Source organism: Ovis canadensis, chromosome 6, assembly GCF_042477335.2.
Source record: "Ovis canadensis isolate MfBH-ARS-UI-01 breed Bighorn chromosome 6, ARS-UI_OviCan_v2, whole genome shotgun sequence".
Taxonomy (NCBI): Eukaryota; Metazoa; Chordata; class Mammalia; order Artiodactyla; family Bovidae; genus Ovis; species Ovis canadensis.
The window spans coordinates 38,130,327-38,151,998 of record NC_091250.1 but is presented as its reverse complement, the minus strand read 5'-3'; the positions used below and the strand labels follow the sequence as shown (position 1 = coordinate 38,151,998).

Below are 21,672 nucleotides of genomic sequence, written 5' to 3'. Positions count from 1 at the left end.
CATATCTACACTGAAACCAAGCTCCACCCAAGAGCCAACAAGTTGCAGAGCAAGACATACCAAGCTAATTCTCCAATAACACAGGAACATAACCCTGAGTATTAAAATACAGGTAGCCAAAAGTCACAACAAACCCACAGACACCTCAGAACTCACTACTGGACACTTCATTGCACTCCAGAGAGAAGAGATCCAGCTCCACCCACCAGAACATCGACACAAGCTTCCCTAACCAGGAAATCTTGACAAGCCACTTGTCCAACCCCATCCACAGGGAAGAAACGCCACAATAAAGAGGAACCACAAAATTCCAGCATACAGAAAGGCCACCCCAAACACAGCAATATAAACAAGATGAAAAGGCAGAGAAATATTCAGTAGGTAAAGGAACATGATAAAAGTCCACCACACCAAACAAAAGAGGAGGAGATAGGGAGTCTACCTGAAAAGGAATTCAGAATAGTGATAGTAAAAATGATCCAAAATCTTGAAAACAAAATGGAGTTATAGATAAATAGTCTGGAGACAAGGATTGAGAAGATGCAAGAAAAGTTTAACAAGGACCTAGAAGAAATAAAAAAGAGTCAATATATAATGAATAATGCAATAACTGAGATCAAAAGCACTCTGGAGGGAACCAACAGTATAATAACTGAGGCAGAAGATAGGATAAGTGATGTGGAAGATAGAATGGTAGAAATAAATGAAGCAGAGAGGAAAAAAAGAAAAAAGAATTAAAAGAAATGAGGACTAGGTCAGAGACCTCTGGGACAATGTTAAACGCCCCAACATTCAAATTATAGGAGTCCCAGAAGAAGAAGACAAAAAGAAAGACCATGAGAAAATACTTGAGGAGATAATAGTTGAAAACTTCCCTAAAATGGGGAAGCAAATAATCACCCAAGTCCAAGAAACCCAGAGAGTCCCAAACAGGATAAACCCTAGGCGAAACACCCCAAGACACATATTAATCAAATTAACAAAGATCAAACACAACGAACAAATATTAAAAGCAGCAAGGGAAAAACAACAAATAACACACAAGGGGATTCCCATAAGGATAACAGCTGATCTTTCAATAGAAACTCTTCAGGCCAGGAGGGAATGGCAAGACATACTTAAAGTGATGAAAGAAAATAACCTACAGCCCAGATTACTGTACCCAGCAAGGATCTCATTCAAATATGAAGAAGAAATCAAAAGCTTTACAGACAAGCAAAAGCTGAGAGAATTCAGCACCACCAAACCAGCTCTCCAACAAATGCTAAAGGATCCTTTCTAGACAGGAAACACAGAAAAGGTTTATAAACTCGAACTCAAAACAACAAAGTAAATGGCAATGGGATCAAACTTTTCAATAATTACCTTAAATCAATAATTACGTTAAATATAAATGGGTTGAACGCCACAACCAAAAGACAAAGACTGGCTGAACGGATACAAAAACAAGACCCCTATAGATGCTGTCTACAAGAGACCCACCTCAAAACAAGGGACACATACAGACTGAAAGTGAAGGGCTGGAAGAAGATATTTCATGCAAATGGAGACCAAAAGAAAGCAGCAGTAACAATACTCATATCAGATAAAATAGACTTTGAAATAAAGGCCATGAAAAGAGACAAAGAAGGACACTACATAATGATCAAAGGATCAATCCAAGAAGAAGATACAACAATTATAAATATATATGCACCCAACATAGGAGCACCACAATATGTAAGACAAATGCTAACAAGTATGAATGGGGAAATTAATAGTAACACAATAATTGTGGGAGACTTTAATACCCCATTCACACCTATGGATAGATCAACCAAACAGAAAATTAGCAAGGAAACACAAACTTTAAATGATACAATGGACCAGTTAGACCTAATTGATATCTATAGGACATTTCACCCCAAAACAATTAATTTCACCTTTTTCTCAAGTGCACACGGAACCTTCTCCAGGTTAGATCACATCCTGGACCATAAATCTAGCCTTGGTAAATTAAAAATTTGAAATCATCTCAAGCATATTTTCTGATCACAATGCAATAAGATTAGATGTCAACTACAGGAAAAAAAACTATTAAAAATACAAACATATGGAGGCTAAACAACACACTTGAATAACCAACAAATCACAGAAGAAATTAAAATATGCATAGAAACAAATGAAAATGAAAACACAACAACCCAAAACCTATGGGATTCAGTAAAAGCAGTGCTAAGGGGAAGGTTCATAGCAGTACAAGCATACCTCAAGAAACAGGAGAAAAATCAAATAAATAACCTAACTCTATACCTAAAGCAACTAGAAAAGGAAGAAATGAAGAACCCCAGGGTTAGTAGAAGGAAAAGAAATCATAAAAATTATGGCAGAAATAAATGCAAAAGAAACAAAGGAGACCATAGCAAAAATCAAAAACTAAAAGCTGGTTCTTTGAGAAGATAAATAAAATAGATAAACCATTAGGCAGATTCATCAAGAAAAAAAGGGAGAAGAATCAAATCAACAAAATTAGAAAGGAAAATGGAGAAATCACAACAGACAACACAGAAATACAAAGGATCCTAAGAGACTACTATTAGTAACTATATGCCAATAAAATGGACAACTTGGAAGAAATGGACAAATTCTTAGAAAAGTATAACTTTCCAAAACTGAACCAGGAAGAAATAGAAAATCTTAACAGATGGACTCCAAGCATGGAAATTGAAACTGTATCAGAAATCTTCCAACAAACAAAAGCCCAGGACCAGATGGCTTCACAGCTGAATTCTACCAAAAGTTTAGAGAAGAGCTAAGACCTATCCTACTCAAACTCTTCCAGAAAATTGCAGAGGAAGGTAAACTTCCAAACTCATTCTATGAGGCCACCATCACCCTAATACCAAAACCGGACAAAGATGCCACAAAAAAAGAAAACTATAGGCCAATATCACTGATGAACATAGATGAAAAAGTCCTTAACAAAATTTCAGCAAACAGAATCCAACAACATATTAAAAAGATCATACATCATGACCAAGTGGGCTTTATCCCAGGGATGCAAGGATTCTTCAATATTTGCAAATCAATCAGTGTGACACACCACATTAACAAACTGAAAGATAAAAACCACATTATTATCTCAATAGATGCAGAGAAAGCCTTTGACAAAATTCAACATCCATTTATGATAAAAATCCTCCAAGAAGTAGGCATAGAAGTAGGTCATAGAAGTCAGGAACAAGACAAGGATGCCCACTCTCACCACTACTATTCAACATAGATTTTCAAGTTTTAGCCACAGCAATCAGAGAAGAGAAAGAAATAAAAGGAATCCAGATTGGAAAAGAAGTAAAACTCTCACTGTTTGGAGATGACATGATCCTCTACATAGAAAACCCTAAAGACTCCGCCAGAAAATTACCAGAGCTAGCCATGAAATTAAAAGATGCTTACTTCTTGGAAGAAAAGTTATGACCAACCTAGATAGCATGTTGAAAAGCGGAGACATTACTTTGCCAACAAAGGTCCAGCTAATCAAGGCTATGGTTTTTCCAGTGGTCATGTATGGATGTGAGAGTTGGACTATAAAGAAAGCTGAGCACCAAAGAATTGATGCTTTTGAACTGTGGTGTTGGAAAAGAGTCTTGAGAGTCCCTTGGACTGCAAGGAGATCCAACCAGTCCATTCTGAAGGAGTCAGCCCTGGGTGTTCATAGGAAGGTATGATGCTAAAGCTGAAATTCCAATATTTTGGCCACCTCATGAGAAGAGTTGACTCATTGGAAAAGACCCTGATGCTGGGAGGGATTGGGGGCAGGAGGAGAAGGGGACGACAGAGGATGAGATGGCTGGATGGCATCACCGGCTCAATGGACATGAGTTTGGATGGACTCCAGCAGTTGGTGTTGGACAGGGAGGCCTGGCGTGCTGCAGCTCATGAGGTTGCAAAGAGTCGGACATGACTGAGCGACTGAATGGAACTGAATAATTATGTTTAGATAACATTTTTAATACTGAATATAAATGTTATGAGACCCAACATCCATTCTCCTATTACTACAGTCTCCTCGTCTTTCTTTGTGAACCTCATCTACTTGATTCAATTTTGAAAAACAAATTTGGCTGCTCTAGGAATGAGTTAACCCAATTCTACTCCTGGGCAACAGGTGGTAGTTTAATTGCTCAGTTGTGTCTGACTCTTCGTGACCCCTTGGACTGTAAACTTCCAGGCTCCTCTGACCATGCAGTTTTCCAGGCAAGAATACTGGAGTGGGTTGCCATTTCCTTCTCCAGTGCATCTTCCTGACCCAGGGATTGAACCTGCATCTCTTGTGTCTCCTGCATTGCAGGCAGATTCTTTACTCACTGAGCTATCAGGGACCAATTTTACTTGGGAATATAAAATTTAAAATCCTACCAAAATCTTAGCAAATCAAATTCAGCAGGGAAAAAGAACAAGGTGTTATAACTAAATAGAGCTTGACTTATGACTAGCTTATCATTAGAAAATTAATTCTCAGTAGTCACTATATTGGGGCTTCCCAGGTGGCACTATTGGTAAAGAAACTGCCTGTTAATGCAGGAGACATAAGAGATGCAGCTTTGATCCCTGGGTCGGGAAGATCCCCTGGAGGAGGGCATGGCAACCCACTCCAGTACTCTTGCCTAGAGAATCCCATGGACAGAGGAGCCTGGTGGGCTACAGTCCACAGGGTCCCAAAGAGTTGGACATGACTGAGGTAACTTCGCACATGCACAGTCAGTATATTAGTATCTTAAAGAACTAAAAGGCGGGGGGAGGGAAAGAAGCAGTGTGTCAATTAAGTCATCTAATACAGACATTCTCAGCTTTGGGGATCCATGAATAGGCTCCAAAGAGTTCATGACAGCCTGTGATTCAAAGTGCAATATTGGTGTACATGTGGTAAGTTTCACAGACGGGTTAATTCTCAAAGAAGTCAATTCATGAATCCTTTCATATGTTGCAGCATTACTAGGCTGCACTAAAAAAAAAAAGTACAGAAAAATACATATCAATATTCAAACTCTTGCGTTTTTAAAATAGATTCTTAAAATTCTACTTCATTACAAAGCATGACAGTGTTTCCCTGATGGCTCAGTGGTGGAGCGCCTGTCTGCCAGTGTGAGGGACATGGGTTTCATCCCTGATCTGGGAAGATCTTACCTACCTCGGAGCAACTAAGCCTGTGCACCACAAGTACTAAGCCTGTGGTCTAGAGCCTGAGGGTCACAACTACTGAGCCCACATGCCCTAGATCATGTGCTCAGCAACAAAAGAAGCCACCACACTGAGAAACCTGTGCACCCCAAGGAAGAGTGGCCCCCACTTTCCACAACTAGAGAAAGCCCTCAGAGCAAAGACCCAGCACAGCCAATAATGAGTAAACAATTAAAAAAAAAAGCATGACAGGCACACCATTTTTACTAGGAACCTAGAGGTTATCATACTAAATGGAATAAGTCAGAAAGAGAGAGACAAATATCATTATATCACGAGTATGTGGAATCTAAAATACAAATGGATGTATCTATGAAACAGAAACAGACTCACAGATATAGAGAGTAGACTTGTGGTTGCCAGGTGGGAGGGGAGGTAGGAGAGGAAAGGAACAGGAGTTTGAGATTAGCAAACTATTATATATAGGATGGATAAACAATAATGTCCTACTGCATAACCTGGGAACTATATTCAAGACCCTATGACAATCCACATGGAAGAGAATATGAAAAGTCATAAATATTATAGATATAACTGAGTTGTCTTGATACATGGAAGAAATCAACACAACATTGTAAACCACTATACGTCAATAAAATTTTTTAAAATATCCAACAAGTGGAAATAAGACAAATGCCCATCAACTAATGGATAAACAAATATGGGATACCCATATAATAAAATGCTATTTGACAATAAAAAAGGAATGAAGTACTGATACATGCTACAACATGGATGAAACTAAAATATTTTGCTAAGTGAAAGGAGCCAGCCACAAAAGACTACCTATTGTGTGACTTTACTTATACGAAACATCCAGATAGGCACCTCCATAGGGAAAGAAAGCAGATTAACATTTGCCTGGGAGAAGGCGGAGCAGAAATCGGGAATCAGTGTTAACAGATACAGTATATTTTAGATAGCGATGATAGTTGCAAATACTGTAAATATACTAAAAACTACAGTCGAGTTCATGTTATGTGATAAAAAGCAAAACCTTTCTGCCAGTGACATGGAGCATATGGAAGAACTGAGTTTCATTGTTCTGAGCCATGGAAATTTGGGGTTGTTGTGTTATCACAGAATACATTAGCCTACTTTAATAATGTAGCCAATAAATAGACATTTCCTCTATCTACCTACAAATTAAGTCAGAAAACCCATGCCCTCTCGAAATCTCTAGAAAAATTCCATCATCCTACATTCATCAGGTTATAGGCCTCTGTATCAAAGCAAACTTGGTTGGATATGAATCTCTATATGTGACCAAACATTACTATTTCAAAGTGTCATGAAACTCAGTGAGGGCCTTAAAACCTTAAAGTACACAGTAGATATAGGAATATAAAACTGCAAATATTTGTTAAATGTTTCCAAACATTTGGTTTTATTTTCTATGATTTTACTTTGTCCTCCTATTAGACAACAAAAAAGGGAAGATTAAATGCTGGGTAATTGCATTCTTATATGTCAAAAAAATTTCTTTTGCTATTTTGAAAATTAAACATCATTCAAAGAATTATAATGCCCTTAATACTAGTGTATAAGCATCAGTACATCACATTTAAAGTGAATTAAACAATGATCCAACTTAAAATTACACAGGGTGGTAGAGGATATATTGTATATATATCTGCCAAATCACTTTATCATAAAGTGATTTCCAAATGCATCATTTCTTCTACTTTCAAAAATCCTATCCATCGAAAAGTTCTATTATCACATCTTTCATTCAGATTTTCCTGATTATTATCATGGATGTTTTGTTAATTGTGTGACCTTACATGTGATCATTCTATGTCTTATTTTTTTCCTTTTAAAGCTCACAGGAAGATTTCTTCTTAGACTGTATGTAGGTAGTCAAGGACCTTAGGCTTACAGAAATTATATCTTAGAAAACCAATATCATGTCTCAGATTTTGAATGTCTTGAAATATCCATGCCAGTGTTATAATTGTCATTCCCACCAAATATTGGGATTCTCTATATTTTCCATTGCTAATCTACTAATTGTTGTGGTAGTCCTTCGGTGGCAAAGCAAATCTAATGGGATATTTAAGTGTATAAATTTTTTAAAAAGGCAGGACAGGCCCCCCATTTTTACTACAATTGAAGGTTTGGGGCAACTGTGCCTCCAGCAAGTCTATCGGTGCCATTTCCCAACAGCATCTGCCCATTTTGTATCTGTGTCACCTTTTGGTAATTTATACAATAACTCCAACTTTTAAACTATTATTATGCTTGTTATAGTGATCTGTAATCAGTCATCTTTGATGTTATTACTGTAATTGTTTTGGGACGCCACGAACCCCACCCACATAAGATGGCAAACGTAATCCTTAAGTGTTGTGGGTGTTCTGACTCTCCACTGGCCAGCCATTCCCCCACGAGGGACTGAAGAAACCAGCCATTCTCTTCAGGCCTCCCTGTTCCCTAAGACACAACAATACTGAAATTAGGCCAAGTAAGTGTTCAAGTGAAATCAAGAGAACATGCCGAAATCAAAAGCTAGAAATGATTCAAGTTAGCGAGGAAGGCATGTCAAAATGCAAGACAGGCCAAAAGTCAGGCCCCTTTCACCTGAGGCCTATTCACTTCTATTCACCAGCCAAGCTGTGAATGCAAAGGAAAACTTGAAGAAAATTAAAAGTGCTACTTCAGTGAAAACATGAATGATAAGAAAATGAAACAGTCTTATTGCTGATATGGAGAAGTTCTGGATAGATCAAAACAGCCACATACTCTCTTAAGCCAAAGCCTATTCCAGAGCTGGGCCCTAATTCTCTTCAATTCTATGAAGGCTGAGAGTGAGAGAGGTGAGGAAGCTGCAGAAGAGCCTGAAGCCAGCAGAGGTTGGTTCGTGAGACTTTAGGAAAGGAGCCATTTCCATAACATAAGAGCGCAAAGCGAGGCAACAAGTGCTTGATGTAGAAGCTGCAGCAAGTTACCTAGATCTAGCTAAGATCATTTTTAAAAGTGGCTACATTAAACAACAAATGCTCAAGGTAGATCAAACAGCCTTCTACTGGATGGAAATGCCATCTGAGACTTTAACAGCTAGAGAGCAGAAGTTAATGCTGGCTTCAAAGCTTCAAGAGACAAGACGACTCTTTTGTTGGGAGCTACTGTACTTGGTGGCTTTAAGTTGAAACCAGTGGGTGGTGCAGTGGTAAAGAATCTGCCTGCCAATGCAGGAGACACAAGAGTCTCAAGTTGGGAAGATCCCCTGGAGTAGGAAATGGCAACCCACTCCAGCGTTCTTGCCTGGAAGTTTCCATGGACAGAGGAGCCTGGTGGGCTACAGTCCATAGTGTCACAAAGGGTCAGACACAATTGAGCACACACTTGCGAGCTCACACACAAACACACAATGCTCACTTACCATTCCAAAAATCTGAGGTCCCTTTAGGATGACATTCAATCTACTGTATGCTGTGCTCTATCAACGGCACAACAAAGTGTGGATGATAGCACATCTGTTTACAACATGGTTTCCTGAATATGTTAAGCCCACTGTTGAGGCCTACTGCCAGGAAAGAAAGATTCCTACTCACTGACAACACACCTGGCCACCCAAGCGCTCTGATGGAGATGTGCAATGAGATTAGTGTTGTCTTCATGCCTGCTAATACAACACCCATTCTGCAGCCATGGATCAAGAAGTAATTTTGACTTTCAAGTCTTCTTATTTAGGAAATACCCTTTGTAAGGCTAGAGATAGAAATTCTTCAGACAGATCTGGGTAAGCTCAATTGAAAACCTTCTGGGAAGGATTCATCATTCTAGATGACATGAAAGAACATATACAAATCATGGGAAGAAGTCAAAATGTCAACATTCCGATGAGAGTTGGAGGAAGTTGATTCCAGCCCTCATGAAAGACTCGGGTTCAAGACTTCAGTGGAGGAAGGAACTGCAGATGTGGTGGAAATAGCAAGAGAATCAGAATTAGAAGTGGAGCCTCAAGATGTGACGGAATGGCTTCAATCTTGTGATAAAACGTAAGCGGACAAGGAGTTGCTTCCTATGGATGAGCAAAGAAGTTGGTTTCTTGAGACGGAACTTACTCCTAGTGAAGATGCTATAGAGACAATTGAAATGATAACAAAGGATTTAGAATATCACATAAGCTTAGATGATAAAGCAATGGCAGAGTTTCAGAGGATTGATTCCAATTTTGAAAGTTTTACTTGTGGGTAAAATGCTATCAAACAGCCTTATGTGCTGTGGAAAAACAATTCCTAAAAGGCAGAAATCAATTGATGTGGGAAACCTGATTGTTTCATTTTCAAAAACTGCCACAATCACACAATCTTCAGCAACCACCATCCTGATTAGCTGGCAGTCATCAACATCAAGGCAAGACCCTCCACCTGCAAAGAAATTAGAGCTTGCTGAAGGCCCAGGTGATTGTTACCATTTTTTACCAAGAAAGTATTGTTTTATTAAGTTCTGTACATTGATTCTTAAGACATAATGCTATGACACACTTCATAGACCACTGTATGAACATAACTTTTACACGCACTAGGAAACCAAAAATTCATGTGACTAGGTTTACTGCAGTACTCTCTTTATTGTGGTATAGGGAACCAAATCCACAGTATCCTCAGTATCTCTGAGCTATGTCTGAACTTTTTTTTTCTTTGAAGATTTTATTACTTCTGGCATGGCAAGCATGAGCACAGCATTGTATCGATTCTTTCTCCCCAATATCCCAGTTCCTACTGGGATGACACAGAAGGATTCATTGAGTGCTACACATGTACTAAGCTGTGTTACACTGAGTTTGGGGACTCCACTGCTTTTTTAAAAATTGTTTTTGGTCACACTGAGAGGCATATAGAATCTCAGCTCCCCGGCCAGGGATCCAACATGCAGCCCCTGCACTAGAAGCATGGAATCTTAATGATTGGACCACCAGGGAAGTCCATGAACTTACTTCTAAGACGATCGTTCGGATGTTTTTCACGTACAGCGTCACGTAGTCCTTGATGTAGGTATGCAAGTAGCCGGGCTTTGTATCATACCAACCCATCATTAGTGCCGCTTCATTTTCATTATTCCCACTCCACGTGATGATGGAGGGATGAGATTTCAGTCTCCGGACCTAAAATTGAAGCAAACATAAAACAATTTTCAAATGCTCAACATTAAAAGGCTCAGAGTTATAATTATTCATAAAATTATAGCCATTGCCTTTCTGCCTGTATATTTTTACATGTCAGAAAACTCATCAGAAAATGAGCAGTAATGTTACATGTGGGAAGACATTTTAAGAAACCTCTGACATTCTTTTTATCTGCATTTTATAAACATTGATAAAATACGGTTCTTCTTCTCTTTTATAAAAACTGATGAAAATATAATCCCTGTTACTAAAAGAGAAAAATAAATCAACTCATGATTATCTGACTCACCACAAAAAGGTTCTAAGAAATACAAAGGGCAAGAGACATTACATTACAGAGGTTAGTTTCTCAAAGGCAAGTTGGGGTTTTTGAGGAAGAAACAAATAAGACAGAACAAGCACTACTGCTGAGAGAGGGACCGAAGTCCCACACAGTCTGCAGCAAGATCAGAAAACCATCAGGACAGGCAGAGAGGGCTTTACAAAGCAAGTGAGTCCCACAAGAGAAGCTGGAATTTACAAAGACATGAACATTCTAAAGGAAAAAAGATTAAGACATCAAGAGTCTGTCCTCTGAAAACTGTGTCATATCTTAAGACTGTAGCCACTTGATGGGAAGAGCTGACTCACTGGAAAAGACCCTGATGCTGGGAGGGATTGGGGGCAGGAGGAGAAGGGGACGACAGAGGATGAGATGGCTGGATGGCATCACTGATTTGATGGACATGAGTCTGAGTGAACTCCGGGAGATGGTGATGGACAGGGAGGCCTGGCATGCTGCAGTCCATGGGGTTGCAAAGTGTTGGACGTGACTTAGTGGATGAACAGCAATGTCTTAAGAAATCAACTAAGGTTAAGTCACTGAATATATCTAAATACAGAAAAAGAAACTGAGGAATCTGAAAACCCTTCATGATCTGGGCTCACTGTAGGCCAGCCCTTCCTAGAGGTGAAAGGATTCAGTTCTTCTGACCCACTGGAAAATAAGCCCAGCAGAAGAGGGCAATTAAATCTCTTTGAGAACAACAGAGTGAGTCAATGGTCAAGAGAAATTCTTTTGGAACACGTTTTAGCAATATAACCTCATTGGTATTCATAGCTTCTCTTGCACTGGAATGGATGATTACATGATGCGTTTCAGAAGATGTTCTCACTGTGGTCTCCACTCAATATGCTAAGTAATCCGCATGTGAAATAGAGATGTATTAAGAATACCTTAAAGCGATATATATCATTTAAAAAATGAAAGTTTGTGTTTTTTCTAAACTAATCTTATAAACAGTATTTCCCTGTTTGCCTCTGGAAATACTGTTTATAAGGTAGCTTCCCTGATAGCTCAGTTAGTAAAGAATCTGCCTGCAATGCAGGAGACCCCGGTTCAATTCCTGAGTCAGAAAGATTGCTGGAGAAGGGATGGGCTACCCACTCCAGTATTCTTGGGCTTCCCTGGTGGCTCAGCTGGTAAAGAATCCACCTGAAATGCAAGAGACCTGGTTCGATCCCTGGGTTGAGAAGATCCCTGGGAGAAGGGAAAGGCTACCCACTCCAGTATTCTGGCCTGGAGAATACCATGGACTGAATAGTCCATGGGGTCACAAAGAGTCAGACACAATTGAGCAATTTTCACTTTCACTTTTCATATACAGGTAAAAGAGGGCTATGACCAACTGTGACAGGCATGCTTTTGGTACTGATGAAAATACAAATACTGAAGAGACAAAAAACTTCAGTGACTCTATGCTGCACACACCCTTCAAACTGACCTAGAATTTTATGGTGAGCTTTACTTTAAAATTTTAATAAACGCTGCACAAAAAGTTCTCTTTAATAATACATAAAAGAACTGAAAACGCTTAGATATATTTTCATTGTGTGAAAGAAAATTAAAAATAAAACTGAAATGTTTATAACCTACATAACTACAATTAATATTTTAAAAGTTATTCATTCATCATCCACCTATACATTGGATGAATAATACAGCTGGGTCATGGGGGAACTTGCCCTAAGCCTCAGGGAGATTACAAACTTGATGGAGTGACAAAACATTGAACAAGTAATTTCAAGTGTGATGTATGTCACAAAGGGAAAATGACCTAACCTAGACTTGCAGACATAGAAAGTTTCTTCCCAGAGAGTCATGCCCAAGGTAAGACGAGTCAGAAAAAGAACAACTGAGATCATCACAGGGGAGGGTAATAGGCAAGGCATTCCAGGTCAGGGAAAGCACGGGGAATATGGTATCTAACAAGGCTGGGGAGACAGGCAGAGACAAGACAGAGCGTGGTGAGGATCTTTAACTGTATCTAGAGGGCTCTGAGTAAGGGATGATTCAATGCCCACTTGCTAAACTTAAGAAAAAACAGGCACAGAAAACAAACTATGACACAGTGAATTATTATTTTAAGGCAATCACACTTGCAACATCATCCCGACTAAGGAAACTTCACCACACCCCAGGCGCCCTCACGTACCCCTTCCTAATCCTAGTCCTTCTTTCCTTCCAAAAGTAACCACTAACTTGAGTGTCATAATATTTTTTGCATTTCTTTTGGTTTTCCCCACAAATATACATTCACAGACACCAATAATGAACTTACAGATTTTAACATACTCGGTGGATTTCGATCCACTGACATTCTTATCCTTACTGAATTTCAAATTGTCCCACTTTTGGTCGGTCAGTCTCATCAACGTTCTTTTCACATTTCTTTAATAGCTTCCTTGTTATTTGTATGCCAAAATATTCCAGCATCATCTAGTATATCTCCTGTTCCAGACCTGGAACCAGCCATTTCTCTAAGAACCCTTCTCTCAGCTGGAAAGACTATTTCAATACAAGGATGCTCAATCTGACTAGGCTGTTCACTGTTTTTAAGATTTTTCAGTGAATAGAGTTAGGATACAATCATTTCTTTTCATTTATAGATCTATAAATATAAGGTATTTATATGTGGAATGCAACAGAAATCAAGGAGTTAAGAATCAAAATTTTTGGCCTGAGAAATTCAAAGACTGGTATTGCCATTTATTGAGGTGGGGAACCCAGCAAGAAAAGCAAGTCTGGGGAAGGTAATGTAAGTTTGGTTTAGACATGTTACATTTGAGATTCCTATTACACCTCCAGGTAGGGGTACCAAGCAGGGAGCTGGATAATAAGAACCAGGAATCCAGCAGAGAACTCAGGGCCAGGAATAAATCTGACAGTCATCCACCAATAAGTGGAATTAGAACCATGAGACTGACTCTTTGAGCGATTCCATCCAATCACCTGGCTGATTTTTTTCCCCCACAGGATTTAATAAAGAGAACAAAAAGAAACAAAGAGAAGAAATTAAACACAGCATTGTAAATCAGCTATACTTCAATGGAATTTAAAACAAGAAAAACAAGGACAGGTTTAACAAAAGGCAAAACTGAAACGTAAGGCTTTACTTCTTCTTGGAATATTATGTAATCACATACCTGGTGAGTGACTTCTTCTCTCACGGAGTCCATGAAATCCTGATCGGTTGGGTAAAGCGCACAGGCAAACATAAAATCCTGCCAAATCTAGCAAAATGAGAGGCAATACAGTACTTCCATAGATTTCACTGCACAGAAGGAAATTCTTTGTCCTAAATCTTGGGCATTATCTTTCATGTAAACGAAAATCAACTTAGCCTGATGTGTGTGACCATTTTAGCAGCACAAGGCGTGACGCACTAGGAAACCACTTTACAAAATCACCAGAACTGTAGGGAAATCTGAGAAGAGAAGATGTTACGTGGGCAGAAAAGTGAAAAAAAAAAAAAAAAGGAATTCAAATAAGGAAATACTGCTTGTGTTGTGGAGAATATGAAATTCAGTAAACATTTCTCCCAACCTCTCATTTCTAATTCATTCTAATTTTCACCAGGAATTTGGTTTTGAGAAATGGCCCAGACTGTTAAGAAACGTACTTTTTTTTTAAAAAATCAAAGAATTAACTTTTCATGGCCACAGGGATCACTTTATGGACATTTTAGAGAGGAAACCACGTAAGTACAACTGGGTTTCCCAGGTGGGGCTAGTGGTAAAGAATTCAGCTGCTCATGCAGGAGATGGTAAGAGAAATGAGTTCAATCCCTGGGTTGGGAGGATCCCCTGGAGTAGGAAATTGCAACATACGCCAGTATTCTTGCCTGGAGAATCCCATGGACAGAGGAGCTTGGTGGACTACAGTCCACAGGTTGCAAAGTACCAGGCAGGACTCAGGATGCACCCTTCAGGGAGGCCACAAGGAGCATGGTTTAGAGCACAGCACCATATCTTTTGGCCTGAGTCAGAACTTCAGTTCCACCATATACCCACTGTGTGAGTTTGGGAAAGTTAACCTCTCCACATGCCAATAAAAGGGGGATAGAGAACAGCAGTAATTACCTCATATGGTGGGCATGAAGATGAAATAAAATAATAAATGCAGAGCACTGAGAACAATGTCTGGAATATTACAGAATATTGACACATCATGACCATCGGCATTATCAATATTATTAAAATTACTACTCTTCTATGAAGTGCTTTATATTTTAGAACTGTAAGACTCGAATTAAAAGAACATATTTCCTTTGCTTAACCCTCACCAATGCAAACTATGTTCAGAGGTACTTAATGACAGTATTAAGCACATCTTTTAAAATGTAATCATTTTCTTCTCTCTGGGTCTTGTTAGATCTCCTTAAAGTTAAAATTTTTTAATATTTTACTTCCCTTTCTATGCTTAACCTCTTATCACAAAGAGAGTTACAAAGAAAATACAGATATATGCTTAGATATAACCAATATGCAGAATGTCTATTATTTTAAAATAATCAAATAATTATGATATTTGCTATCAATTATGGCTCTGGGTTTGCTAGATGGCATTTATTTCTCTGCCAAAAAAAAAAAAAGTGGAGCATCATTCTTGGCTCTGAGAAAAGAAGGAATGGGCTATGATACCACTTATATGTGGAATCTAAAGTATGACACAAATGAATTTATGAAAGAGAAACACAGACATAGAAAACAAACTTATGGTTATCAAAGGGGAAGGAGGTGGGGAGGGATAAATTAGGAGTTTAGGATTAGCAAATACAAACTATTACATATCAAATAGATAACAAGGACCTACTGCATAACAAAGGGAACTTTATTCAATATCCTGTAATAAACCAAAATGGAAAAGAATATACATATAAATGTATAACTGAATCACTTTGTTGTATACTTGAAACTAGCACGATATTGTAAATAAACTACACCACAACAACAAAAAAACAAAGGAATGGGCAATATCACCCACTTAGAACACTGGAGGTCAAACTGAGGATACGGTAACATATCAACAAAATGGTGAGCTGTCAGCTACGTACCATTATTCCTAGTTCATCACAGAGTTCATAGAATTCATCCTGCTCATAAATTCCTCCTCCCCAAACCCGGAGAGCATTCATGTTAGCATCCACAACAGACTGCAAAAGGAGCCGTAACCTACAGAAAAAATTTTTTAAACAAATGCTAATTTAAAATCTTGGGAACATTAAAAAAAAGAACAAAATTTTAAGACATATGCTGTGGTTGATAAACACATTTCAAATAACTGTTAGAAGAACACATTTTAATTATGGTGGTTTGGATACAATGCACCGTGAAGAAAATGAGACAAAATTTTATACACATTAACTGTAATTGTAATTGACTTCCCTTATAGCTCAGATCACAGAGAATCCATTTACAATGCAGGACATCCAGGTTTAAGCCTTGGGTTGGGAAGATACCCTGGATAAGGGAATGGCATCCCACTCCAGTATTCTTGTCTGGAGAATTCCATGGACAGAGGCTCCTGCAGGCTACAGTCCATGCAGTCACAATGAGTTGGACATGACTGAGCGACTAACACTTTCACTTCACTTTCTAACTGTAACCACATAAAAATAAACGTAGAAAAATTACGAGTGATATCTTTTCTTTGCCTTCTCAATTTTCAGTCACGCTATTACACTATTTTTAAAATTAAACGTTTGTCTTAAAGTTATTCCTGTTGTAAACCTTAGAAACTATGTGTTCATTTTATACAACCATTTCAAACTGTAAGACAAAAATCAGAGTTTGAATATTAGTTTCTAAACAGTGGAAACAGTGTCAGACTTTATTTTTCTGGGCTCCAAAATCACCACAGATGGTGACTGCAGCCATGAAATTAAAAGACACTTACTCCTTGGAAGAAAAGTTATGAGCAACCTAGATAGCATAGTCAAAAGCAGGGACATTACTTTGCCAACTAAGGTCCATCTAGTCAAGGCTATGGTTTTTCCTGTGGTCATGTATGGATGTGAGAGTTGAACTGTGAAGAAAGCTGAGTGCAGAAGAATTGATGCTTTCGAACTGTGCTGTTGGAGAAGACTCCTGAGAGTCCCCTGGACTTCAAGGAGATCCAACCAGTCCATTCTGAAGGAGATCAATCCTGGGATTTCTTTGGAAGGAATGATGCTAAAGCTGAAGCTCCAGTCCTTTGGCCACCTCATGCGAAATGCGAAGAGTTGACTCATTGGAAAAGACTCTGATGCTGGGAGGGATTGGGGGCAGGAGGAGAAGAGGACGACTGAGGATGGGATGGCTGGATGGCATCACGGACTCGATGGACATGAGTCTGAGTGAACTCCGGGAGATGGTGATGGACAGGGAGGCCTGGCGTGCTGCGATTCATGGGGTCGCAAAGAGTCGGATACGACTGAGCGACTGAATTGAACTGAACTGAGCTCACCCTCATCCTTTTTTTTTTTTTTAATAACTCCTCCAGTCCAGTACCCCCTTATCTAGTAAATTTCCTTCCTGCTCTAATTCCTATTTACATCACCTTCAGGAAAGCTGAGAAATTTGCATCCACCTTGACAGCATGTACCTTCCATTTCCAGAACAGCACCCAGAAGGGAAGGAAAAAGTCCAATAACAGGAAGACCATGGGCCCAGAGCACTGTGCTCCTAGCAAAGACGCCCATGGCAAGTTCACTAACTGACCCGGTTGTGCTGTACAGTCGCCACCAAAACCTACCGGGAGCGGAGTGAAAGTGTTAGTCGCTCAGTCGTGTCTGACTCTTTGCAACCCCATGGACTATAGCCCACCAGGCTCCTCTGTCCATGGGATTCTCCAGGCAAGAATATTGAAGTGGGTTGCCATTTCCTACTGCAGGAGAGCTTCCCAGGTGGTGCTAGTGGTAAAGAACCCTCTGCCAATGCAGGAAATGAAAGAGACAATCCCTGGGTTCAATCCCTGGGTTAGAAAGATCCTCTGGAGAAGGGCATTGCAGTCCCTTCCAGTATTCTTGCCTGGAGAATTCCATGGACAGAGGAGCCTGGTGTGCTACAGTCCATGGGGTCACAAAGAGACTGAAGCAACTTAGCATGCATGCACTCCAGGGGGTCTTCCCAACACAGGGATCAAACCTGGGCCTCTTGCATTGTAGGTAAATGCATTTGAGCCACCAGGGTGGACAGGAGACAGCAAATTTTCCATGCCCTATCTGGAGAATGATTTTATTTTCATATGAAATTCAAAAATATTACACATTTTAAAGTAAAAGGATATTACTATAAATACAACTTTTGGCAAAATTAGAGTTTACTTATACCAACCACATCTACATTCTAAACATGATATACCTCAATGCATATTTGTATAATATAAGTAAGTCCATCAATTCATGGCAAATAGATGGGGAAACAGTGGAAACAGTGGCAGACTTTATTTTGGGGGGCTCTAAAATCACAAGGACTTCCCTTGTGGCTCAGACAGTAAAGCGTCTGCCTACAATGCGAGTGATCTGGGTTCAATCCCTGGGTCGGTAAGATCCTCTGGAGAAAGAAATGGCAACTCACTCCAGTACTCTTGCCTGGAAAATCCCATGGATGGAGGAGCCTGGTAGGCTACAGTCCATGGGGTGGCAAAGAGTCAAACACGACTGAGCGACTACACTTCACTTCACTTCAAAATCACTGCAGATGTGATTGCAGCCATGAAATTAAAAGACACTTACTCTTGGAAGGAAAGTTATGACCAACCTAGACAGCATATTTAAAAACAGAGACATTACTTTGCCAACAAAGGTCCAGCTAGTCAAGGCTATGGTTTTTCTAGTAGTCATGTATGGATGTGAGAGTTGGACTATAAAGAAAGCTGAGCACTGAAGAATTGATGGTTTTGAACTGTGGTGTTGGAGAAGACTCTTGAGAGTCCCTTGGACTGCGAGATCCAACCAGTCCATTCTAAAGGAGATCAGTCCTGGGTGTTCACTGGAAGGGCTGATGTTGAAGCTGAAACTCCAATACTTTGGCCACCTGATTCGAAGAGCTGACTCATTGGAAAAGACCCTGATGCTGGGAAAGATTAAGGGCAGGAGGAGAAGGGGATGACACAGGATAAGATGGCTGGATGGCATCACCAGCTCAATGGACATGAGTTTGGGTGGACTCTGGGAGTTGGTTATGGACAGGGAGGCCTGGCGTGCTGTAGTCCAGGGGTCGCAGAGTCAGACACGACCCAGCGACTAAACTGAAGTGAACTGAAATGTGTTTATTTTCACCTAACAAAGCTTATTTTTACTATTACAAAGATTGCAGTTTATAAATCTAATCAGGAAATATTTTCTTGTTAACTTCTATTCTCAGAGCTTCAGAAAAATGCTTTGACGATTTCTTTAGTTCTTTTCATTAAAGTATAATAAACGTGAAGAATGTGTAAATATCTTAGCATGAAGAAGTAAATAGTTTTGATAAAGCATTGCATTACCAAATTTACCTTTTTTTCTTTTTTACCATTTTTTTGGTAAAGCATACCAAACAAACAAACAAAAAAACCCCACGGTATTCTTAAAAAAAATTTTTTTAAGTCAACATTAATCATTTTTTTTTTTACAGAGGCTAACTATCCAAGATGCACATAGCCATTTTCTTGTTCCTCTACAAACAATTTGTAAAAATTAGATAGTTTCCTCAGTCTCAAATAGTTTAGCTATAAGATGGCCTATAGCTCATAAGAATGAAATGACTTAAAAATTTTTTCCATTCTAGAGTTTTCATCATCCTAGAATTATGTTACCTCTTGGTTCCTTCCACCCGAACAACAACAACAAAAATTAAAATGAGTAGCTCTTAAGCTCTGTGGGATTGATAATAATAAGAGGAACAAGAAATAAAAGATGATAACTTACATGTCAGAGGTTACTCTATCCTGGAATGAATCTGCAGGGATCCAATTCGAGCCTTTCAGAAATATGGGCAGTCCATTAATTTTGAAGTAGAAACTCAGACCAGGAGAATTTTGTATGGGCTCTTCTACAAGTTCCACTGTCCTAAAATAAACCTATTGTTAACAGAATTAAATAATGAATATAAAATTTAAAACATAAGCATATGCCAAAACCAAACTATATTATTTACTATAGCCTTAAAAAACTAAGAGTTTTTTTTTTTAAAGTAAACTTCCAAGCAGTTTATATGAACATAATTTAGTGTTAATTTTCTATCCATTTGAAGCACTTTGAAAGAGCATTTTTAAGAAAAAATATATATAAATTATTGCCAGATTCTGTTATTTCTCTTTGAAAAGAAAAACACAAAAACCATTAAAGAGTGAAAATATATTGTAGTCTTTCCCATGAAGTAGCATTTGCAATAACTTCAAAAAATATATATTTGAGATAACATTTCAAAATTAAAAGAAAAATTGATACTACTTCACAAAAGTGGGGGAGAAAATTCATCAGTTAAGCAGATACACCTTTGAAAAACACATTCCCATTTCAGTGCTGCTAAAATCTGCCAAAATGTGCACCTTAGAATCAAAGAAAGACAGCACAAGGTATTTCATTATTTAACAATTTTCCATCTTTGGAGCTCAATATTATAAAAACCATTTTGTTTAATGGACAATTTAATCCTAACTAATTATCCATCAAACTCAGTGTCTGAGAGAGCACAAGTAGAGAGACTGGAAATGCAAGTGATGTTTCAACTGGAAGAAGGGATGGAAGCACAAAGTCCAGTTATCATTGCTGCATGAGAAGCAGCTAAGATCTTTGCCCCAGAGACAGTCCAGCCAGGTTTCTCCACAGTTAAGCATGAGCAGCAAACTAGAAAATATTGCATTCTTATCCAAATCTTCATTCTTTCCAGCCATAAACTGGATCAAGGAATGCGGGAGATAGTTCCATACCAGTAAAACCTCGTCTTGAAAACAAAGATTATGCATTTCTTCTCTAACTAAAAATAATAATAGATCAGCTTATTTCATGTGGTAAAAGTGCCCACTGTTCTTCCACTTTCTGACACTTACCCTAATTAATATGACATAACAAAAGATACCAGAGTTAACTTTGTAAGAAGACACAGAACAAGGCCTTGATGAGGATGATCTTGACATAGAATTACCACATAAGCTTTAGGATGCAAAGATGTTCTTTTAAAAAATGGTTATTTTCAGAGGTAACTTTAAAACATCTTGATGGTAGTTTCAAACATCTAGAACAACAGTTATTTAAGTGTGACTAAGGAACTGGCAACCCACTCCAGTGTTCCTGCCTGGAGAATCCCAGGGACGGGGGAGCCTGGTGGGCTGCCATCTATGGGGTTGCACACAGTCGGACATGACTGAAGCAACTCAGCAGCAGCAGCAGGGGACCATACGGGATCCCTGGGAACCTTTCAAGGTGATCTCTGAGTTCAAAACTATCTTCACAATAAAGCTAAAACATTATGTGCCTTTTTCACTCTTACTCTTTTGAGGGGACAGTGGAATTTTCCAGAAGCTACAAAATGTGTGACGACATCATTCTGACAGCTAATGGAATGCATGTTTGCATATTCCAGCGTGTTCTATAGCAGAGGTTGAGGGTAAAAAGAGGTGCGTTTTCAGAGATTAGCTCAATGTGTTCTCAGTACTAGTCTGCTCTTACCAGCAGCTGGTGGTTATTCCTGCTATAATCTCTGTAGCCTCATTACTGTTCAATAAATTCTTATTTTTAAAGCCAAAGTTTTCCCTGCAACTTATACAGAAACACAAAAGGACAAGGTACCTTTTGTTAACTTGTTCAAGTAATAATTTTTAAATTTTCAAATAAAAAGAAATTTTGATTTTTGAGACTCATTTAATATATTTCATCTCATTCTAAAAGAAAACTTATTTATAAGGTTTTCCTAATTATTATCTTAAATTATTGTCTTAAAATGGGACTGGAAGATTAACATTCTCACCTACCACCACACTGTCTACATTTAAAAGTACTGGAAAAAATAAAACTGACTTATCAGAGAGTCTTCTGACT

The 21,672-nt window shown here is 38.8% G+C and overlaps 1 protein-coding gene across 3 annotated transcripts in view; it reads right to left on the bottom strand.

The window, feature by feature from the left end:
• Positions 1–21,672, bottom strand: part of MANBA (mannosidase beta) — a 120,910-nt gene that overhangs the window by 45,524 nt on the left and 53,714 nt on the right. For all 3 annotated transcript variants that reach the window (XM_069593606.1, XM_069593607.1, XM_069593608.1), the window contains 4 exons: positions 19,561–19,712; positions 15,727–15,844; positions 13,817–13,903; positions 10,163–10,330 (listed from right to left, as the gene is read on the bottom strand). In XM_069593606.1, coding sequence (XP_069449707.1) covers positions 10,163–10,330; positions 13,817–13,903; positions 15,727–15,844; positions 19,561–19,712 — 525 coding nt within the window. The remainder of the gene's footprint in view (positions 1–10,162; positions 10,331–13,816; positions 13,904–15,726; positions 15,845–19,560; positions 19,713–21,672) is intronic.